A 23,901-nucleotide genomic window follows, 5' to 3' on the forward strand; every position below is an offset into this window, starting at 1 on the left:
TCCAGTGGGCAGTCCAGAATTTGTCCTTCTCTGCCATAAAAAAAATCTCAGAAAAGGTCTCAGACCCATTGCAATCTCACAGCCTTTCTCACTTTCTGCCGGGACAATTGCTTTATTTCTTGGAAATGACCACTCAGATCTCTTCCAAATGTATTTCTCTCCCACCTACCACTTCAGAGAATCATTCACTTACCTATCCATCCAATCTCCAAAAGGCTGTTTTTACATGACACAAACAGATGAAAGTTAAAAAAAAAATCACTAGCAAATTTTTTTCTTGTCTTTCTATGGGAGGCAGTCATTTTCTTTTTGTATGAATAATTTTTATTGAAAGAAAAATCTTTACGAAGATTTTAAAGATTTTAAAAATAAAAATGTTATGAAAGGGTTAAAGAAAAAGTGAAGAATGACAAAAAAGGAAGAAAAAGAAAAATATCTAAAGAAGCAACTTTCAAACGTCTTTGCAGCAATTACAAACATAACAATTATCATCTCTACCCTCCCATACTGCATATCATAGTTTCCTTTTTCACATAAACAAAGCTTTTAATCAATAAATCCCAAAACCTGCAGTTCATTTTTCTCCATTGTTCAGCAAAAAGTCTATAAAGGTTTTCCAGTCTTTTAAAACATACAGTAGTTGTAGTTTTCTCCTTAATCAAACAAGCCAGTTTAGCCATTTCTGCAAACTCGGCCATCTTCAAAATTCATTCCTCCATTATTGCTCTTTCTGTAGTCTTCCATCTTTGCATGCATAATGTCTTCAATATAGTTACTATCCATGAGTCAATAAGCACTCATTTTCAAGAGCCAATCATATGCAATGATGAAAAAGCTAGGATAATAATTTTGGAGATCAACAATCAGTGACTGAATAGTCACTATCCATTAAGGTGACCAACTTTTTTACAATGAGAAGGAGGGCACAAATAAATTAAAGAAAAAAAAGTGAGTCTAATGCATGCGTGTGTGCCATGTCATGTTTCGGTAAGAAGTAAACAAAGCCACCTGTGTGCAGCGCACTCTCTCAAAACAATTCTCCTGTGCAGAGCGCATGCGTCTCATAATCGCGTCTTGCCGCACTGTACCAAGCCTTGATGAATCATCATGTCAAATACAAATACATCACATCACATGCAATGGATCGGCTCGCCATCGATCGAATATGGAGATTTACAGATTAGTCTTCAAATATCAAAAAGGAGGACATGTAGGAGGACATCTTTCGAGAGAGGACAGAACTTACAAAAGGAGTACTGTCCTCCCTAAAGGAGGATGGTTGGTCACCTTACTATCCATTGAATAAGGAACACAACATGAATTACAACACTATTGAGGCAGTATAGATATCCCAAAATTATATCTCCATTTACAAAGCTTAGATAATATAATGAACAGTTGCCTAGAATGCTTTATGATAGCCGTCCAAATAGATGGACCTCAGTGTTTTTAGCATCAGAGTCAATAGTGAGAATTTTGAGAGTTGAACTCCATGCATCTGCCGGGAGTCAACATAGGAAAAGATTACTCTGGGAAAAGCAAAACTGAATTATGCCTAACAAATCTGGAATGGTTGACAAGAAATCCTTAACAAGAACATAATACCTTCTCACAAATGTTGTTGTTTGGAGATCATTCACTTATTTTATACATTTAGAGACATCTAGATAATTGATGATTCAATAACAATTCAAAGCAAGATTTCTGGATCTGGGCCTACCTGAATAATCTCTCTATTTACTATTGATGCAAGCACTTTGGAAGGCTAATATGCATGTGATTGGCTCTAAAACAGAACTTAATATAAATAATATATTTTATATGTAACAATATTCTATAGAATAACTTAATGAACAATAATTCTTGATTCATCTATTGTATCCTTATTAACTAACAAAGTTCAATATGTGTACAACATTGGCCCTAAGAAAATTCAAAAGTTTATATTGACAGTGTTGGGGGAATCCTAAGTTTTGCAGAAACACAACAAAGAAGAACTTAAGAACTCCTTCTCCAAAAGAAAGGTTTACTAGAACTATTGGAAATGAAAAATGGAATAGGAGGAGTGGGAAAACTGGCATTGTGCTGCATTCCATAATGTTTTCTCTACAGTTCTTTGATAGGCTGTATATTACAGTGTGTTTATTTTCAGAATGTGAGAATGACATTTTGTTGGCATCAAAAATTCATAAAGCACAGAAGTCAAAAATCATCAGTAGCCTTCTTTTATATATTTTCTACAGTATTCAACATTCTGCTTGGAAAATGCCTGATGCTTCAGGTCAGCGTAGTTTTCTTCCTACCTCAAAATATCTTCTGTTGCAAATGGAAGTGCTTGTTACTACACTTAGTGTAGTAAGAAGTGGGACCAGACTTGCTGTTGTTTTGATGGCTAGGAAAGCAAAGAATGGATGGAAGAAGGTTGTTTAGGGTACATTGAACGGAACTCTCCAATCTGCTCTCACCCACCAAATGTTATGAAATATGAAAAAATCTTATAGCATAATTGAGAAATTAGGCTGGTTCCCAGCACCAAATATGATCCTCAGCAGTTTTCTGAAATAAACAAATATGCTGCGGAAATATAATTCTTTCCTCCCATCTACAGTGCATACATAGGGAAGTCAGTTGTATGTATGAAAGAATGGCTTCCGTTCAATTAGCTTCCTATATTGACTTCCTCTGTTCCCTCTCTGTCATAATAATGGGCATTTTGCCTCTGTGCTTATTTCATAGCACTAGCAATAGGTAATTGCTAGTCAGGTTACAGAAGGTTATTCTATTTTGTCACACTACCCTAATTTTTATAAAGTATTTTGGCAACAAATTAAAATGCATTCATTTATTATATTTACATCCTGCATATTTTCAAATTAAGACAGCATACATACATCACTTTAAAATGTAGTGTGCCGTAATTTAGGTGCAGGTCTCTGGTTTAAATAGGCATCAGATTAAAAAATAAAACAGAAGAAATGAAACTTTTAGAGTGAACTTTTTTTTTTAATATAAACATTGCAGTTCATCAGCATCATTTGTTGATAATTTGGTGAAAAGTTTAGGGCAACCTAGTATAATCAAACAGAAATTGTTCAAAGGAAACTGGAAGCTGGTGTTTTGATTGAATTAACTATATATTTAATACATCGACCTGCTTGCTAATGTTCTTACTCAATATCACCTATTTCTGATAGCCTTGTCTATTCTTTACATTTCCTTTCCAGTTCCTGTGCCTGAAGAATATCCGAACCTTCCTTGCTACCTGCCGTGAGAAGTTTGGTCTGCGGAAAAGTGATCTTTTTGAGGTCTTTGATTTGTTCGATGTAAAAGATTTTGCAAAGGTACTTTTCCCCCCATAAAAGAGTTTGCGTGTGCTCCATGTGATAATCATCAAAGTCCTTTTGATCTTGAATGTTTTATATCAGTGAAGTCATTGTGGAATGATGGATGGAGTGGAAGATTCTCAGTCTCAATGAATACTAGTTTCAGCAATGGCACTAAGTTGGGAAAACAAGCTTTAATTATTAATATTCTTTATTCTTCCTAGTATTTGCCCCTAAAAGCAATTTTCAGATCCTTCCAAACAAAATCCCACTTCAAGTAAAATTAGTTAGTTGGTGTTGTAATTTCAACTAGCAGAATAAATTACTATCTTCTTTATCTACAAATCAAACATCTATTCTATTGTATTCTTTATGTGCATTTCATTTCTTTATTTGCATTTGCATTTGGATGGGCCACAAGGTTACTTAAAATATTAAAAACCATAAAACAATCAATTACATTTATGAATAGCGAAGTGATGTAAGAATAAAAATATTAAAAACGACAGTTCCACTGTGATGCAGGCATTTAAGCAACCTTTACCAGGCAAGAAAAAAATGAATAGCAAGTAAAATCATGTGCAAATTGTAGCAAATTATTTGTCTCAGAATGAGTTCAGAGGTCACAATCAAACGAAATGGCTAAAGAATATATGTGTACTCCATTGTGCCTCTTTCACAATTGTGATACCTGACTGGGCATGGCATCTCAATCCAGCAAACTAGGATTGGCAGGACCCTGATGCTCAGATTCTGAGATTAGGGCCATCTTATTGAGGCAAAAAAAATGTTCCACATCAGTGAGTGAAGATCTGATACCTCAGGAGCAAAACTTAAAGGGGGGAGGTATTCTAAAGAGGAACTGTAGATATGTTTAAAAGGGCCTGAAATCTTTATGAGATGATAGCTCAACCAGCATTTCATAGATATGGGTGGATCTCTCCAGACATTCAAAGCAGGTGGATGTTTGTATTTGTCTTTGCTGATGCTTGTACTGTAAATTATTGCTCCAGACAGCTGCAAAGTGGATCTCAATAGCCAATAGTCCCAAAGACTGGTGGGTCTCTCTCTCTCTCTCTCTCTCTCTCTCTCTCTCTCTCTCTCTCTCTCTCTCTCTCTCTCTCTCCCTCTCTCCTCTTGTTTCTATCTGTACATACAGCATATATGTCCCAACTGCTCGAGAGAGCAAAGCATATTGTATCATTCTTTGTTTCACTTCAGTGCAGCATTACCTAGCCCTTTCTGACAAGAGGTGTAGTGTAACCTTATTGCATTCCCAGACCTTCTGCTTTCTTTGAACAAATCTGGGAGCAACCATGAGCTGTTGCCCACAACAGGATGCAAAATACAGTAGCAGACCCATTTAGCTGGCTGTAGTGGGTGTATCCTAAGGACTGGCTGTAACATGTGAATATGTGTAACCTTGCAGCAGAATGCTTCCTTGAAACCACAGATTGTCAAAAAACAAAACAAAACAAACCTGGCAGGCTCCAGGAAAAAGCATTAAAACATGAACCTCAGTCAGACCCCTCTTTTTGGAATACTATAGCTCATAAGGTCTTCCTTCCTTCCTTCCTTCCTTCCTTCCTTCCTTCCTTCCTTCCTTCCTTCCTTCCTTCCTTCCTTCCTTCCTTTCTTCTCTGGAGTTTTCCTGGCATGATTTTTGTAAGTACTCTGTCCTTGCCTCCTTCCTACAATTGAGAGTGTGATGGCAAAAGGTCACCCAGCTGGTTTTATGCCTAAGACAGGGTTTCTAGCCTGATGTCAACTATCATGCCAGTCTGGCTCTCTAAGGTCCAGTGCCCACTCCTTCTGATCTTTAGAAAAACCATGAAATACTTCTTTCGGAGAGCATTCAGGTAGGAAGATCTTATCTAGTGATAGCAATAGTTTTATTAACAGCATGTAATAGTTTTATTTATTTTGAATCATATTTTGTCACTTTGGTCCAGAGGCAGAATCATAGGGGCTAAAGGGTGAGCATTCCCAAATTCTTTGAAATGTTCTGTTTCCAAAATAGTGAATTTTGATATCCCTAATTAAAAGCTTCATCATCTCAGGACCCTTAAGAGCTAATTTAAGAACTAAGGACTGAGAAAAAGTGACTTGCTAATTGAATTTATGGCTGAGGCCAAATTTGAAGTAGGGGATTTCCATGTCTTGTTCTGAATCACCATCCTACACCCACTCTATATAAGAAGCATAAAAAGAAGAAAAAATGCTTTCGTCATCTTGAAGACTAACATATTTAACATTTTTGCTGCTGGAGACAAAGCCCAGAGGATAACCCCAACCTTACAACTGTGGTTGAATTTGGGGAGGGTTGGACACCAGGTCAGGGAAGCATGTGTTCTTTTTCTACAAAATACATGTATCTATATGGTATGTTAGGCTAGGCTAGGCTTATGACAATTGTATGACATGAGATCTAAAATAGTTTTTATTTCAAGCAATGGGAACATACAACTGCATGGTGCATTTACTTTGCTTACAGCAGGTGTGTCAAACTGCCGGCCCACAGGCTGGATGCATCACACAGAAGTCGCGCCCACCCCATTGCTGGCAGTGCCAAAACTCCCCCGATACGTTGCGAAAGTCAAGTGATGTCACGAGTTTGACATGTCTGGCTTACAGTATATAAGAACGTCTTATAAAAATATTCTAAGACCAAATAAAAATCCTCAAGAAAGTTTTAAGAAGACAGACTTGGGATTTGAACTAGATGAGTCAACTTGAAACTTAGTGTCAGAATCCAATTATATTTCATCTTTAATTATCAAACATAGAAAATCCCAATTCTGCCTTCTCTGGATTCTGCCATAAGAGGGAGAGAAGGGGGAGAACAAAGGGGCTTTAAGGCCCTCACTTCCTTCAGTAGACTTCTAAGGAGCTGAATGTGTTTATTGCAACCTCAAAGAGTTTGAACCTTACCATAACAAAGGGGGCTATTTACCTTTCATGTAGTTTATCTGAAGTTTCCATCCAGACGGAAGAAAGGAGTAAAGGGGTGGATTTGTGATGCCTGAAACTATCACTGGAAGGGGGGGTGATTGGGTGGGACTACTGGGGAACCCCTTAAAACCTTGAATGGGAGAGCTTGGACCCCAAGTCCTGTCTAGCACGCCTGCAACCACTTATTCTTAATAAAGGATTCCTGTTGGAAGAATTATTCCAAAAGTTCTGTCTTCTTAAGATGCAAAGTGGGGTGGGTCCTTACATTAGACAGGACTTGCAAAATTAATCCACCTGGAAGGGAGACCCTTGCCGGGGGATTTGGCAAAAATTTACCATGTCAGACAATGGAGCAAGAGAGGGGGGAAAACTCCCTGGAAAGAGAGCCGCTGACCCAGTTGGAACCTTGCCAAATGTTGGGATCTGAGAGGTCAGATTCCTCAGGAGAAGAAGTGGTGGAGACACGGGACCACAAGCCTCGCTGGTCAATGGGCGTTGGAAAGAAAAGTGAGTGGGGAAAGGAATCAAGAAAGGTGACCCTGAGACGGGGCCCCAAGCAACCAGAATGGAAGCAGGAGATGGAGAAATCCCTGCACCCAAGTGAAGAGGGAGAAAGCTGGGCACCGTACTCAGACTGGATCCTAGAGAAAGCTATTGACCTGATGAAGAGAACTCTCAGCTCCCTAAGAAAGGAGAATCCTGAGCCCTACGGCCGCCCCAGCTCCTGGAGCCGCAAAGGGAGAGACACCGAGGGGGAAGTGGAACCTGCAACCCCGGGGACATCTGCTGATCCAGTAGTCCCCACCCCCTACCGGACCACAGATGGCTATCTGGACGGAAGACACTACCACCAAAAACAGAGGCACCGATGCATTCCAAGACGTCCGCCGTTGGAGGTGAAATTCAAAGGGGAGCCAACACGCTTGGGGTTTTTCCTAACCCAAGTCCTCAGCTACATGGAGGAATACGGGCAGGACAGTCCCAGCGACAAAGCCCGCATCCGGATCGTGCAATCTGCCCTGGATGGACCGGCTGCAGATTGGGTGGTGAACTTGCATGACTCCAATGCCCCAGAACTCAGTAACTTCAACCGTTTCATGTCCTCTTTGAGAAGACGATTTGAAGACCCCCTGCTGATCGCAAAGCCCGTGAAAGGATAAAAACGATGAGGCAAGGCAAACGCCCAGTGGCTGAGTATACACAAGAATTCCGGGCCATTGCCAGCAAACTGAATTGGCCAGAAGACATCCTCCTTAGCCATTTCAAAGACGGACTAAATTATGATCTATATGATGCTTGCCTGCCCCGAGGGGACCCACATCGACTTGAGGAATGGTACATCTTGGCAGAGGAAGCAGATATCGACATATTGAAGAGACACCACCGAGGAAAACAATGGAGCCGCCCCCCGCCTGAGCTGACACACGAACCGGTGAAATCATCGGCTACAGCCAAGAAGCAAATGGGGTGTTTCAAGTGCGGAAGAGAAGGGCATCGAGCTGTAGAATGCTGCTCAAAGGCCCCCCAGCACAACCCAGACAGATCCCCAATCAACAAATCTGGAAAGTCTTCAGCTAAGCCAAAAGAAACGGCCATGAGAATGATGGAAATTGCAGAACCCCCCACTTCTGCTCACCAAGGGGAAAGAACTCCAGCCTACACCACAGGGCTGGTGGATAGATGACAGCTCGGAGGGCGAAACCCTGGTAAGTGGATGCATCACACCCATCTTCAAAACAGTGACTATATTAATCCCCCCCATGCCCAAAGTTGTGAAGGTGAAAGCCTTAATAGACTCTGGCTGCACCCGCTGCCTCATTAGCCCAACACTAGTGGGGAATCTGGGCATCCCATCCAGGAGACTGGAACAACCAATCTCATTTGGCCAGTTAGATGGATCCATAGCAGGGGGGGTGCCAGATACCCTAGCCACTCTACCAATACACCTCTCCCTGGGCAAACATGAAGAGGACATAACGTTTGTGGTGACCCCAGGCATGGAATGCCCAATGATTCTAGGGATGGAATGGTTGAAAAAATGGAACCCCTGGGTAAATTGGAGGATGACAGAAATAAAATTCCCGAAGGGGGACCCTATGGACTTAAAACCCCAAGGGAGGCTACCACAATCAAGAATAGAAAAAGCATCCATAGGAGAGGAAAAAAGATTAACAGAAATACCAGAGGAATATAGAGACCTTGCTGAAGTCTTCAGTGAGGAGAGGGCAAATGAGCTCCCCCCCCCACCGACCCACAGACTGTACCATTGAATTCAAGCCTGGGGCAAAACTCCCGAAGCCCAGATGATACTCCATGAGCCCAAAGGAGAAGGAGGAAATGGAAAGATTTATTAAAAAAAACCTAGAGAGAGGTTTCATTGAGCCAGCCAAGCCTAAAGTGGCTGCCCCGGTCCTTTTTAGAGAGAAGAAGGATGGCTCTTTACGTTTATGCGTGGATTATAGGGCCCTGAATACAATCAGTGAAAGCAACCTATACCATCTGCCCCTCATGAAAGACATGCTGTCACACCTATCGAAAGGGAAATTTTTTTCTAAACTAGACCTAAGGGAAGCTTACTATCACGTGAGAATTAAGGAAGGGGACGAATGGAAGACTGCATTTAACTGCCCCATGGGGTGCTATCAATTCAAAGTCTTGCCATTTGGATTACAAGGGGGCCCTGCAGTCTTTATGCAATTAATCAATGACGTTCTAAGGGAGCACCTGTTTATGGGATCCTTGTTTACTTGGACGTCATTCTTATCTTTACTGAAACAAAAGAGGAACACGTCAACCTTGTCAGAGCGGTTTTAAAGAAGCTGCGAGCCGCCCACCTATATGCCAAACTCTCAAAGTGCGAATTCCACCAGGAAAGGATAGACTACCTAGATTATCGCATATCCCCACAGGGCATTGAAATGGACCCAGAAAAGGTCAAAGCAGTATTAGATTGGGCACCACCCCGCACAAGAAAGCAACTACAAAGTTTCCTGGGCTTTGCAAACTTTTACCGCCAATTCATCCCCTCATTTGCACAGATAGCCTTGCCCCTCACTAACTTACTAAAAATGAAGGGAACATCCTCAGTAAAACCTAGCCAGCCACTAACATGGACAATGGATTGCCAAGCAGCGTTTGAGAGACTAAAGAGACTTTTTTCTGCCGAACCAGTACTAAGGCACCCAGACATGGACAAGCCCTTCGTAATACAGGCAGATGCAAGTGATGTGGCAGTGGGGGCTGTGCTATTACAAGAAAATGATGATGCAGTATTGCAACCCTGTGCATATACATCCAAGAAACGCACGGAAACAGAACAGCGCTGGCCCGTATGGGAGAAGGAGGCTTATGGGATACGTTGGGCATTACTCATGTGGCGACAGTTCCTGGAAGGCAACAAAATCCCCTTCCAGGTGTGGACCGATCACAAAAATTTAGAAGCCCTGAAAACGTCCAGGAAACTCAATCCCAACCAAGCCCGCTGGTCTCAGCATTTTCACCAGTTCCAGTTTAAGCTCAAACATTTACCAGGGAGAAAGAACTTCCTGGCAGATGCTCTATCTCGCATGCCTCAATATAACAGCGCACGAACCACAGACTTTAGACCAATAATGGCAGAGTCACAACTGGCAGCACCAGTAACCACAAGAACCCAAGCCAAATTAAAACCACAACTGGACAGCCAAACTGGAATTGAATTCAGAAAAAGTTTGGAAACAGATGAATGGTTCCAGAAAAACAAAAATGTGTGCACAATGAGAGATGGGTTGCCTTGGGTAGGGGAAAAGTTATACATACCAACAACCCAAAGAATCACATTCATGCAGCTTTGCCATGACACAAAATCAGCAGGGCATTTGGGATTTGTAAAAACTTTACACTTAATTAAACGGCAATTTTGGTGGCCATCAATAAAAAAGGACATAGAAAGTTATGTTGCCAGCTGCCCAACCTGTGCATCGGCAAAGAGGTTGCAAGGGACATCGCCAGGGCTATTACAACCAGTGGCAAGTCCCTCAGCCCCCTGGAGGGAAATAGCCATGGATTTTATAGTGGAATTGCCAGAAAGCAATGGGAATACTGTTATCTGGACAGTCACGGACTTGTTTTCCAAACAGGTGCACTTTATCCCTTGCCAAAAGATTCCCACTACAAAGGCCTAAGCAAAACTTTTCATCCAGCACATTTACAGATTGCACAGGGCACCCCAACGCATCATCTCTGATAGGGGAGTGCAATTTACGTCTGCATTTTGGAAGGAATTTTTATCCCTCTTAGGGACCACTCAGAGACTGACATCTAGCCATCACCCTCAGACAGATGGACAAACGGAACAGTGCCATTCAGTACTTGAGCAATATTTGAGATGTTTTTTAAATTTCCAACAGAGTGATTGGATGGACTTACTTCCTTTTGCAGAAGTTGCCTACAATAATGCAGTCCACTCCAGCACAGGCTACACTCCTTTTCAAATAGCCAATGGTCAAAGTTTCAACCCCATGCCAGAATTAACCCCAAACGAACCAACGATCCCATCACTGAAAGAATGGATGGAACAATTACAAGACACCTGGCCAATAGTTAGAAAAGAACTAGATGAAGCTAGGCAGGCATACAAAGCACAAGCCGATAAAAAAAGGGTTGAGCCTACACCATTCATTATAGGAGAAATGGTGTACTTATCTACAAAATACCTAAAGTCCCTACAGCCCTGTAAAAAACTTGGACTAAAATACATAGGGCCTTTTCCAATTAAAAGAATCATAAATCCAGTATCAAACATAGAAAATCCCAATTCTGCCTTCTCTGGATTCTGCCATAAGAGGGAGAGAAGGAGGAGAACAAAGGGGCTTTATGACCCTCACTTCCTTCAGTAGACTTCTAAGGAGCTGAATGTGTTTATTGCAACCTCAAAGAGTTTGAACCTTACCATAACAAAGGGGGCTATTTACCTTTCATGTAGTTTATCTGAAGTCTCCATCCAGACGGAAGAAAGGAGTAAAGGGGTGGATTTGTGATGCCTGAAACTATCACTGGAAGGGGGGTGATTGGGTGGGACTACTGGGGAACCCCTTAAAACCTTGAATGGGAGAGCTTGGACCCCAAGTCCTGTCTAGCACGCCTGCAACCACTTATTCTTAATAAAGGATTCCTGTTGGAAGAATTATTCCAAGAGTTCTGTCTTCTTAAGATGCAAAGTGGGGTGGGTCCTTACACTTAGTATATTTTTAAACTTATTATGACACCATTAGAAATTGACTGCAAAAATAAGTCATAGATCGTATAACAACTCCTTAATACTGCATTATATTAAACGAAGTGTTCTAGACTGAATTGGAAGGATTGCAAGCAAACCAATATCTGTTACTATTGCTACTGAAATATCCATAATGATGCTTGTTGTGTTCTGAGCCTGCAAAAGCAGGCTCGGGACGTTGCATTGGTCCCGGGCATTCCAAAAGCTGCCCGGGACCAGACAGAGCGGTGCCAGCCTTGTGCTCATGTGCAAGGCGTGAAAATGCTCTGTTCCTATTGGTTGACACTGCCCGGGCTTCTGGCCATATAAAAAGGCCTGCGTGCCTTTTGCTTTTGCTTGGTTGTTGTAGAAGGAGAATAAAGTGTTTGTTCATCATCGCCATGTGTCTTCATCATTCACACGCAAACAAAGTATTTAACAATGCTCATTTTGGCTGAAAATATTTGAGGATATTAGAAAAACTGCATGACTATTTTTAATCATAAATGCTAGTATAATTATATTTCCCATCCCTATGCCATATAAAAACTGCAACAGAGGACACTAATTCAAAATGTATAGTTAGTTGTAAAATATAGCAAAATACTGAAAACCTACAATATATTATTCTTTGGCTGTTTGATACTGGTGTAGGATGGTATAGGTTCTCCTGCTTGAGTAGGGGGGGTGGACTAGAAGACCTCCAAAGTCCCTTCCAGTTCTATTCTATTCTATTCTATTCTATTCTATTCAACAGTGAGGAAAATAGTATTAATTGAAAAACTAAAACCGTTTCAAGAATATATAATATTTTATATCAGTGGTTCTCAACCTTTCTAATGCCGTGACCCCATAATACAGTTCCCCATGTTGTGGTGACCCCCAAGTGGGTGTGGCCACCAATAAGAGGGAGTAGGACAGCTAGGGAAAATGGAAAAAATGGTGGACAGCATGGTTTGGCGACCCCCATGAAATGGTCGTTTGACCCCAAATGGGGTCCCGACCCACAGGTTGAGAACCACTGTTTTATATGTATATGTACACACATCCATGTAGGGAGGTTATGTCTACTTTGCTGTAATGTTTTTTATTGCTACGTGTTAACCTGCTTTAAAAATAAGAATCAGCAGTTGATAATGAACTTGTGACTTGGTTGTGGAGCATAAATAAATAAATGAAATAAATAGTTACACACTATAAATCAGTCAAGTATAATGAACAGAGTAGTTAACTGAAGAATAGTTAATTGTTGTAAACTCAAGATATATTGGAAAAACAAGTGAGTCTAATCAGGGTGGAACAGGATTAGATTACCTGGGATTAAAAGTTTAACATTCAATCATATTTTACCTGATGTATTATTCTGTACCTTGGGGAAGCTAAGTTTAAAAGATTAAAATAGTAATAAAATACAGAAGACATTATTCAAGAAAACAGAGAAATAGGCAGTAGAGGATAATCCACCAATCTTCATCACAGCCTGATTAAAGTCTGTGACTCCTATCTCTAGGTATGGTTTAAAAGACTGTCTCAAGAAAAATTGGGGAGTGTATAGTGTATAGGTTAAACATAAACAGTGTATAGACAGTGTATAGACAAAACCAGTATATAGACAAAAATTATCTGGGGGATAAGGACATTGGTTGCTCCCAAGTTTGGGCATAAAATCTATCATCAGTGAAATTTTTGCAGTCCTTTGGTGTAATGCACATAAATTTATCATTTTAATCTGCAAAACCTGTCTGGACCTGAAAGGTAATATTTTAAGTCAATGAGGATTTAGTAATTAAATTCTATGATGTCATGATCTGCACATCCCTGAATCTTTGGTTTTTTGTTTGTTTGTTTCCTTCTTCCCTGCAGGTAATTGACACTTTATCAATACTCTCATGGACACAGGTTGCCCAGAAGAAAGGGTTTGTGTAAGTTCAAAACTAGTTCATTTGTACAATTTTCATTTAAAACAAGCTTTTAATCTGAGTTGCCTTTAATTTAAGCTTCTTACAGTATATGAGTGCATGTAAGTCTCAGAAGCTACAGGTAGTTTAGTGGGTTGCTGCTAATAGGGAAAACCTGTTACTCCAGAGCAGAACTAGTTTGAAATTACTGCATTGTTTACCAATAGGCTTCCTGACCCAATTCAAGTCGTCTTAGTTTTTCCCTAAATTTGCAGGATTCACTTTCAAATCAATGAATGCCTTTTCCTGTCCATGTCAGTTGTGTCCTGCCATCTTTACTTTGGTCCTCTGTGTGGACACTTCCCAACAGTATTAAAGTGGCAGGCAGAGTAGGTTGCTACTCGTAATATATAGCTGTTGATCCATGTGTTGAGATAGGAATTACCTGATAGGTTTGTCCTCTGAGCCTGGTGTCACTTGGTCCAGGTTCAGCTCAGTGCCACCCTTGTGGGAGGGCAGTTTCCAGAAGCATCATTAGGAGGAATGGATCTTGCTGCCTCCTGGCCCAATTCGAGTGGTAGTTATTCATCGTAGTATAGTATAGCATCAAGGTACATCAAGAACCTCCTTGTGGGATGTAATTTTGTTTGCTCAGTCCAAACACTGAAAAACAGTTTGCTGAGGATACCTTTCTCCCTGGAGGTACAGGTGATATTGACTAGACATTAGGTCTTTTCAGCAGTGATTTTTGCATTTTGGATAATTCTTCCTATACAGGTACAATTGGTTCTGGATCTATTTGAATTTTGCAAGACTGTGAAGGTCATCTTATTTCAATGTCCTTTAGGATAATTGCAAGGAATCATAAATTATCGATTTCCATTATATTGTGAATATGTAATTCCAAAGTTGCACTGTTCTGAAATAGTGCTAAGCCCATGTTTAAAAGCAACTGATACTCTAAAATTAGAGGAAGTTTTGTTGAGTGACTAATCCAATCAGTCCAGCTGCCTGTGAACACTTGCCTCCTTCTCTTGCTCATCCCCATTCTGCATTAAGTAGTGTGATTGATGGATATCTTCCTGTCAGCTAGCAACTTTTGGTTGAAAAGGACAACAAAGCTGGCAGATCCATCAGTTCTTCTCCTTAAAGCTCCATTTACACTGTAAATAAGAACAGCACCATTTGCCAGCAGGATTGAGTTGGGGACAGGAAATTTTATATTACTCTAGTTTTCTTCAAGATCAAAGGGTAATGAATAGCACTTTAAACTTAGCTGAGGGAAGAGCCCAAAGAATGTGTAACAGAAGTTTTCCATCCAAATAGACAGGTATATTGAATGGATAATCCCTTTCAGTTTATGGCTTTATAATGAACAATACATGGCACAATGGTTTCATTGCAGCATAAGCTTTGACTAACTAAATCATTAGATGCAGCCAGTGGACTTGTACCTAATAAATGCATTCACTTAAAATGCCCAGGGAATCTTTATTGGGTCAACAGTATTATCCCTCTAGACGTTATGCCATAGAACACCTACATTAATAGCACTGTGAGGTGGGAAGACCTTGGTCTTTCTTTTCACCATGACTTAGATTAAGGATGAGAAGTGGCCTTGCTTCTTTTTGGGACATCTATACCATAAGGATATTGATTATGACTTCACTTGAAGAAGAAGATTTTTGACACATAACCTTGGAATTATTTTCCCAGCATACTTTTAATTTCTGCTTGATGTAAAAAAGACAAAATATGCATTGTTTTCCCTTTGACTTACTTTGGGAGGAAGTAGATTTGGATGGCAGTTGCAGTCATTCTGCACAGTTGGTATTCCCCGCTGAGGGTTTGCCTGAGGTGGAGTGACCTTTTCTGATTTGGCCCCTATGCTGTGCCATCTCTGCCTTCCCCCATTGAGGTGAGGATGGCCTCATTGCTCCTAAGCCTCCAAACGCCTCTCATCCTGATCCAGTTGCACCTGCAGGCCAGGTGACCCCAGGGATTCCCTTCATCTATTATTCTTGTTTTAGCTCCTTGTTGTATATATTTTTTTAAAGTTTGCTACTGGTAATGATTTTAGATATTACACAGCCCAGAGTCACTTGCTTTGTCAAATGGGTGGCTTTAAAATCTCCAAATACTGTGAATATTACTTTTAATATTTTATAACTGCATGATTTGCATGGTGGATGTGTCTGCCTGAACTTAAGCATTTTTTTTACTCTACAGGCCATTTCCCACAGAAGAGAGTTTTGCAGATGATGACATCTACAGCGGTTTGTCAGATCAAATTGAGTAAGAACCACTTTACCTTGAGAGGGGAAAAATATCCATGGAGTGGAACTGCTTTTGATTTCGGGGTGGGTACGGGGATGGAAGATCTTGAATAAATATACAATAACAAATTAAACAAGTAAAGCATTTTGTATTATTGGATTATGAAAAACTGCAGCTTTGTTTACTGTTGTAGGCTTTCAGACCACCTTAATGTTAGCCATACTTCTTGAAGCTTTAGGAAATCTGTCCTCTAGACCACTGTCACTAAACCTTGAAGCCTAACACCAACCAGCTGTAGATCTGTTGTCTCCTTTGGGGTCATCATTCACATCATAGTTAAAGAAGTATTTACAGAGTAAAGAGTGTTTGGGAGAAAAAATATGCAGGATCCAATCTGAGCGGTTACCTGAATCAAAGGTTTATTCTTCCAAGCTTTCAGGATCATTCTGGAGCTCATCCTTAGCCTAAGCCCAAAAGCTTGGAAGAATAAATCTCTGGTCCCAGTGACCAACTCAGATTGGATTCTGCAGCGTTATCCTGGGACATGTATATTTGTCCTCATTTGTAAGAAAATGTTGTGCCCTGAAAAGATGATGGTGCTCTGCTTCATCCCTTTCAGTTAAAACAAAATCAGTACTCAAATCAACACTTCTAAGGACTGTTGCCACCGAACCTTTGGCTTCTCTAACAAAGCAGGGCATATTGGGAAAAATATGTTCACATGTTATGTAGGTTTCTAAATTAACAAATGTGCAATTGCATCTTCCACAGAAAAATGTAATAAGCTGTTAGAATAAATGAAAGATATGAAGGACATTGTGGGAAATGCAGTACTAGAAATGCACTTAAGATCGTGTTTAGTGACATTATTGTTAGGAGGAGCCTGTTAGCTATACATGAATTTCAATACCAAAGAACAGAGATACAGACTTATGAAAGTCACATTTTGCCATTTTGGGAGCACCACCCTCCTAGATGATTTCTTATAATCAGACTGCCACTTGGATTGAGCTTTTCTAAAATGTGGGATTTCCCACCTTTCTCTGGGAAAGGCTGATCTTGCAATATTTATAACACAGGTTTTCCTTTTCTGTTTCCTTTTTCACCAGTGACACTATGGAGGAAGATGATGACCTATATGATTGTGTTGAGAATGAGGAAGAGGAAGGGGATGAGATCTATCAGGACCTGATGAGATCAGAGCCATGTGTCACACCAGTAAGTAGCTAGGAAGTGGTATTTCTCTGAGGCAGAATTGGCTGCAAAACCTTCAAACACTTCAGCAATCTATCCAAAGAAAATATCTGTAAGGACCCACCCCACTTTGCATCTTAAGAAGACAGAACTCTTGGAATAGCTCTTCCAACAGGAATCCTTTATTAAGAGAAAATGGTTGCAGGCATGCTAGACAGGACTTGGGGTTCAAGCTCTCCCATTCAAGGTTTTAAGGGGTTCCCCAGTAGTCCCACCCAATCAACCCCCCTTCCAGTGATAGTTTCAAGTATCACAATTCCATCCCCTTTCTTCTTCCGTCTGGATGGAGACTTCAGATAACTACATGAAAGGCAATTACTCTTCTTTGATATGTTAAAGCTTAGAGGCCACAATAAACACACATTCAGTCCTTTGAAGTGTGCTGAAGGAAGTGAGGGCCATAAAGCCCCTTTGCTCTCCCCCTTTTCTCCCTCTTATGGCAGAATCCAGAGAAGGCAGAATTGGGAGTTTCTATGTTTGATAATTAAAGATGAAATATAATTGGATTCTGACATCCGGCCCCTCTTAACAATAAGAGAGATCCACCTGAAAGAAAACACAAGTAAAGAATTTAGTTAGGCTTGTTAGGATATTCTGTGTGAAACTTCTTCAATAGCTTCGGAGCTCTGACGTGACGTTTATGGACCCACTCATTTTGTGAGGCAGGGAGGTGTTTCCAGGCAACTAGGTACTGAGTTGTTCCATGATATCTCCTAGAGTCAAGGATCTCTTTTATTTCGAAGTGTTGTTCCCCCTCCACCATGATTGGAGGTGGTGGGGGGGGGATTTTTGGCCGTAGAGGTGACTGATGCTCTCTTTTCAGCAAGCTGCAATGAAAAACTGGGTGTATTTGCCTGAGGTTTTTGGGTAATTCTAATTCTACTGTTACTGGATTTATGATCCTTTTAATTGGAAAAGGTCCTATATATTTTGGTCCAAGTTTTTTACAGGGCTGTAGGGACTTTAGGTATTTTGTAGATAAGTACACCATTTCTCCTATAATGAATGGTGTAGGCTCAACCCTTTTTTTATCGGCTTGTGCTTTGTATGCCCGCCTAGCTTCATCTAGTGATTTTCTGACTATTGGCCAGGTGTTTTGTAGGTTTTCCATCCATTCTTTCAGTGAAGGGATCGTTGGTTCTTTTGGGGTTAACTCTGGCATAGGGTTGAAACTTTGGCCGTTGGCTATTTGAAAAGGAGTGTAGCCTGTGCTGGAGTGGACTGCATTATTGTAGGCAACTTCTGCAAAAGGAAGTAAGTCCGTCCAATCACTCTGTTGGAAATTTAAAAAACATCTCAAATATTGCTCAAGTACCGACTGGCACCGTTCCGCTTGTCCATCTCCTTGAGGGTGGTGGCTAGATGTCAATCCCTGAGTGGTCCCTAAGAGGGATAAAAATTCCTTCCAAAATGCAGACGTAAATTGCACTCCCCTATCAGAGATGATGCGTTGGGGTGCCCCGTGCAATCTGTAAATGTGCTGGATGAAAAGTTTTGCTAAGGCCTTTGCAGTGGGAATTTTTTGGCAAGGGATAAAGTGCACCTGTTTGGAAAATAGGTCCGTGACTGTCCAGATAACAGTATTCCCATTGCTTTCAGGCAATTCCACTATAAAATCCATGGCTATTTCCCTCCAGGGGGCTGAGGGACTTGCCACTGGTTGTAACAGCCCTGGCGATTTCCCTTGCAACCTCTTTGCTGATGCACAGGTTGGGCAGCTGGCAACATAACTTTCTATGTCCTTTTTTATTGATGGCCACCAAAATTGCCGTTTAATTAAGTGTAAAGTTTTTACAAATCCAAAATGCCCTGCTGATTTTGTGTCATGGCAAAGTTGCATGAAAGTTAGTCTTTGAGTTGTTGGTATATATAACTTTTCCCCTACCCAAGGCAATCCGTCTCTCATTGTGCACACATGTTTGTTTTTCTGGAACCAATCATCTGTTTCCAAACTTTTTCTGAATTCAATCCCAGTTTGGCTGTCCAGTTGTGGTTTTATTTTGGCTTGGGTTCTTGTGGTTACTGGCGCTGCCAGTTGTGATTCTGCCATTATTGGTCTAGAGTCTGTGGTTCGTGCGCTGTTATATTGGGGCATGCGAGATAGTGCATCTGCCAGGAAGTTCTTTCTTCCTGGTAAATGTTTGAGCTTAAATTGGAATTGGTGAAAATGCTGGGACCAGCGGGCTTGTTTGGGATTGAGTTTCCTGGAAGTTTTCAGGGCTTCTAAATTTTTGTGATCAGTCCACACCTGGAAGGGGATTTTGTTGCCTTCCAGGAACTGTCGCCACGTGAGTAATGCCCAACGTATCCCATAAGCCTCCTTCTCCCATACGGGCCAGCGCTGTTCTGTTTCCGTGAGTTTCTTAGATGTATATGCACAGGGTTGCAATACTGCATCATCATTTTCTTGTAATAGCACAGCCCCCACTGCCACATCACTTGCATCTGCCTGTATTATGAAGGGCTTGTCCATATCTGGGTGCCTTAGTACTGGTTCGGCAGAAAAAAGTCTCTTTAGTCTCTCAAACGCTGCTTGGCACTCCATTGTCCATGTTAGTGGCTGGCTAGGTTTTACTGAGGATGTTCCCTTCGTTTTTAGTAAGTTGGTGAGGGGCAAGGCTATCTGTGCAAATGAGGGGATGAATTGGCGGTAAAAATTTGCAAAGCCCAGGAAACTTTGTAGTTGCTTTCTTGTGCATTCTAATACTGCTCTGACCTTCTCTGGGTCCATTTCAATGCCCTGTGGGGATATGCGATAGCTAGGTAGTCTATCCTTTCCTGGTGGAATTCGCATTTTGAGAGTTTGGCATATAGGTGAGCGGCTCGCAGCTTCTTTAAAACCGCTCTGACAAGTTTGACGTGTTCTTCTTTTGTTTCGGTAAAGATAAGAATGTCGTCCAAGTAAACAAGGACCCCCTTAAACAGGTGCTCCCTTAGAACGTCATTGATTAATTGCATAAAGACTGCAGGGCCCCCTTGTAATCCAAATGGCAAGACTTTGAATTGATAGCACCCCATGGGGCAGTTAAATGCAGTCTTCCATTCGTCCCCTTCCTTGATTCTTACTCGATAGTAAGCTTCCCTTAAGTCTAGTTTAGAAAAAATTTTCCCTTTCGATAGGTGTGACAGCATGTCTTTCATGAGGGGCAGCGGGTATAGGTTGCTTTCACTGATTGTGTTCAGGGCCCTATAATCCACGCATAAACGTAAAGAGCCATCCTTCTTCTCTCTAAAAAGGACCGGGGCAGCCACTTTAGGCTTAGCTGGTTCAATGAAACCTCTCTCCAGGTTTTTTTTTATAAATCTTTCCATTTCCTCCTTCTCCTTTGGGCTCATGGAGTATAATCTGGGCTTCGGGAGTTTTGCCCCAGGCTTGAATTCAATGGTACAGTCTGTGGGTCGGTGGGGGGGAAGCTCATTCGCCCTCTCCTCACTGAAGACTTCAGCAAGGTCCCTATATTCCTCTGGTATTTCTGTTAATCTTTTTTCCTCTCCTATGGATGCTTTTTCTATTCTTGATTCTGGTAGCCTCCCTTGGGGTTTTAAGTCCATAGGGTCCCCCTTCGGGAATTTGATTTCTGTCGTCCTCCAATTTACCCAGGGGTTCCATTTTTTCAACCATTCCATCCCTAGAATCATTGGGCATTCCATACCTGGGGTCACCACAAACGTTAAGTCCTCTTCATGGTTGCCCAGGGAGAGGTGTATTGGCAGAGTGGCTAGGGTAGCTGGCACCCCCCCTGCTATGGATCCATCTAGCTGGCCAAATGAGATTGGTTGTTCCAGTCTCCTGGATGGGATGCCCAGATTCCCCACTAGTGTTGGGCTAATGAGGCAGCGGGTGCAGCCAGAGTCTATTAAGGCTTTCACCTTCACAGCTTCGGGCATGGGGGGGATTAATATAGTCACTGTTTTGAAGATGGGTGTGATGCGTCCACTTACCAGGGGTTCGCCTTCCGAGCTGTCATCTGAGGCATCCACCGTCCCTGTGGTGTAGGCTGGAGTTCTTTCCCCTTGGTGAGCAGAGGTGGGGTTTTCTGCAATTTCCATCATTTTCATGGCTGTTTCTTTTGGCTTAGCTGAATACCCTCTGGGTTTGTTGATTGGGGATCTGTCTGGGTTGTGCTGGGGGGCCTTTGAGCGGCATTCTACAGCTCGATGCCCTTCTCTTCCGCACTTGAAACACCCCATCTGCTTCTTGGCTGTATCCGATGATTTCACCGGTTGGTGTGTCAGCTCAGGCGGGGGGCGGCTCCATTGTTTTCCTCGGCGATGCCTCTTCAATATGTCGATCTCTGCTTCCTCTGCCAAGACGTACCATTCCTCAAGTCGATGTGGGTCTCCTCGGGGCAGGCAAGCATCATATAGATCATAGTTTAGTCCGTCTTTGAAACGGCCAAGGAGGATGTCTTCTGGCCAATTCAGTTTGCTGGCAATGGCTCGGAATTCTTGTGTATACTCAGCCACTGGGCGTTTGCCCTGCCTCATCGTTGTTATTCTTTCACGGGCTTTGCGATCAGCCAGGGGGTCTTCAAATCGTCTTCTCAAAGAGGACATGAAACGGTTGAAGTTACTGAGTTCTGGGGCATTGGAGTCATGCAGGTTCACCACCCAATCTGCAGCTGGTCCATCCAGGGCAGATTGCACGATCCGGATGCGGGCTTTGTCGCTGGGGATGTCCTGCCCATATTCCTCCATGTAGCTGAGGACTTGGGTTAGGAAAAACCCCAAGCGTGTTGGCTCCCCTTTGAATTTCACCTCCAACGGTGGACGTCTTGGAATGGATCGGTGCCTCCATTGTGGGTAGTAGTGTCTTCCGTCCAGATTTCCATCTGTGGTCCGGTAGGGGGTGGGAGCTCCTGGATCAGTAAATGTCCCTGGGGTTGCAGGTTCCACGTCCCCCTCGGTGTCTCTCCCTTTGTGGCTCCAGGAACTGGGGCGGGCGTAGGGCTCAGGAATCTCCTCTCCTAGGGAGCTGAGAGTTCTCTTCATCAGGTCAATAGCTCTCTCTAGGATCCAGTCTGAGTACGGCATACAGCTTCCTCCCTCTTCACTTGCGTGCAGGGATTTCTCCATCTCCTGCTTCCATTCTGGTTGCTTGGTCCCCCGTCTCAGGGTCACTTTTCTTGATTCCTTTCCCCACTCGCTTTTCTTTCCAACGCCCATCGACCAGCGAGGCTTGTGGTCCTGTGTCTCCACCACTTCTTCTTCTGAGAAATCTGGCCTCTCGGATCCCAACATCTGGCAAGGTTCCAACTGGGTCAGCGGCTCTCTTTCCAGGGAGTTTTCTCCCTCTCTTGCTTCGTTGTCTGACATGGTAAATTTTTGCAAAATCCCCCGGCAAGGGTCTACCTTCCAGGTGGATTAATTTTGCAAGTCCTGTCTAATGTAAGGACCCACCCCACTTTGCATCTTAAGAAGACAGAACTCTTGGAATAGCTCTTCCAACAGGAATCCTTTATTAAGAGAAAATGGTTGCAGGCATGCTAGACAGGACTTGGGGTTCAAGCTCTCCCATTCAAGGTTTTAAGGGGTTCCCCAGTAGTCCCACCCAATCAACCCCCCTTCCAGTGATAGTTTCAAGTATCACAATTCCATCCCCTTTCTTCTTCCGTCTGGATGGAGACTTCAGATAACTACATGAAAGGCAATTACTCTTCTTTGATATGTTAACGCTTAGAGGCCACAATAAACACACATTCAGTCCTTTGAAGTGTGCTGAAGGAAGTGAGGGCCATAAAGCCCCTTTGCTCTCCCCCTTTTCTCCCTCTTATGGCAGAATCCAGAGAAGGCAGAATTGGGAGTTTCTATGTTTGATAATTAAAGATGAAATATAATTGGATTCTGACAATATCGCTTCTGCAATTGATGTATTAATAACTTTTTTGTAGAGGAGAATTGTGTCCCCAACAGATTGTAGACACTTTGAGAAACAACTAAACCAAATTAAAAATAGGAAGTTCACTGTCATTTCCATTTTATAGATGAACTTATATTTGAAATCTAATCTCCTGGCTTCAACAATGGAGGCCATGGATATTCAATAGACATCTTAGTCTTTTTCAATAAACATGGACTTTCACTATGTTTTGTGTCTTGCAACAGCGAATGACTGAACTCGATAAGAGGAAATGCTGCCTTCAGGAGATCCAACAAACAGAAGAAAAATACACAAGCACACTAGAATCAATTCACCAGGTATTTATGCTCAATATTGATCTAATCCACCTCTTCCTTACCAATAGTTCAGGCTCTACTGTATGTTTCTCTCCATGTATTTGAAAAGAGCAGCTTCCTTGGGGCAGAATTAATTGATATGGAAGATGAGAAAGTCAGTGACTCGGGACCTTATTGAGTATCAGAAAAGAAATAAAAATGGGGTTGGCCCACATCTGCCACAATGTTTAGTACTCTGTTATTTATAGCTAGCAAAAAGATAAGTTGCGGTCTTGAGCCTCACTTACTATGTGCAGAAATCCCTCAGGGCTTTCTCTTCCCATTTCATTACTCAATGCTGACATGGAAATGCTGAACTCAGCAACTTTGAAAAAATGGGCATGCTGTGTTATTTTTAACACCATGAGGTCCAAAGGAAATCTATACTGTCTTGGGTTCTTCACATCTGCATTTGATTTGCAGAAGATGGGGTTGGAAATCCCTTAGTCAGACATGTTCTTCTAGGAAATCTGTTATGGTGGCATGACCTTCCATAGTCATTGGAATAAATACCTCCCTATCTCCAAGCTATTCCTCATCTTGTAATGGAGTTGTCAGGTACTTTCATTTCAAGGAAGTCAGAACATGCCACTCACTCATTTTTTGAGCCTCTTGATTCTTTTGATAAGAATTGTGCAAATGTGGGTTGCGGGATTGTCTTGGTTCCTTCTAACATGAAGTGTTCTTTTACTTAACACTGTATATTTATCTTTCTTCAGTATCTTCTCTCTTGAATTATCTTATT

The 23,901-nt window shown here is 41.9% G+C and overlaps 1 protein-coding gene across 1 annotated transcript in view; it reads left to right on the forward strand.

The window, feature by feature from the left end:
• VAV1 (vav guanine nucleotide exchange factor 1) overlaps positions 1-23,901 on the forward strand; it is a 69,267-nt gene that overhangs the window by 15,592 nt on the left and 29,774 nt on the right. Inside the window, exons 2-6 of the mRNA XM_039337266.1 lie at positions 3,225-3,341; positions 13,375-13,433; positions 15,639-15,704; positions 16,796-16,904; positions 23,046-23,138. Of these exons, the coding sequence (XP_039193200.1) occupies positions 3,225-3,341; positions 13,375-13,433; positions 15,639-15,704; positions 16,796-16,904; positions 23,046-23,138 (444 nt within the window). The remainder of the gene's footprint in view (positions 1-3,224; positions 3,342-13,374; positions 13,434-15,638; positions 15,705-16,795; positions 16,905-23,045; positions 23,139-23,901) is intronic.

This window comes from Crotalus tigris, unplaced genomic scaffold (assembly GCF_016545835.1).
Source record: "Crotalus tigris isolate CLP2741 ecotype Arizona unplaced genomic scaffold, ASM1654583v1 scf7180000017673.840971, whole genome shotgun sequence".
NCBI classification, from domain to species: Eukaryota; Metazoa; Chordata; class Lepidosauria; order Squamata; family Viperidae; genus Crotalus; species Crotalus tigris.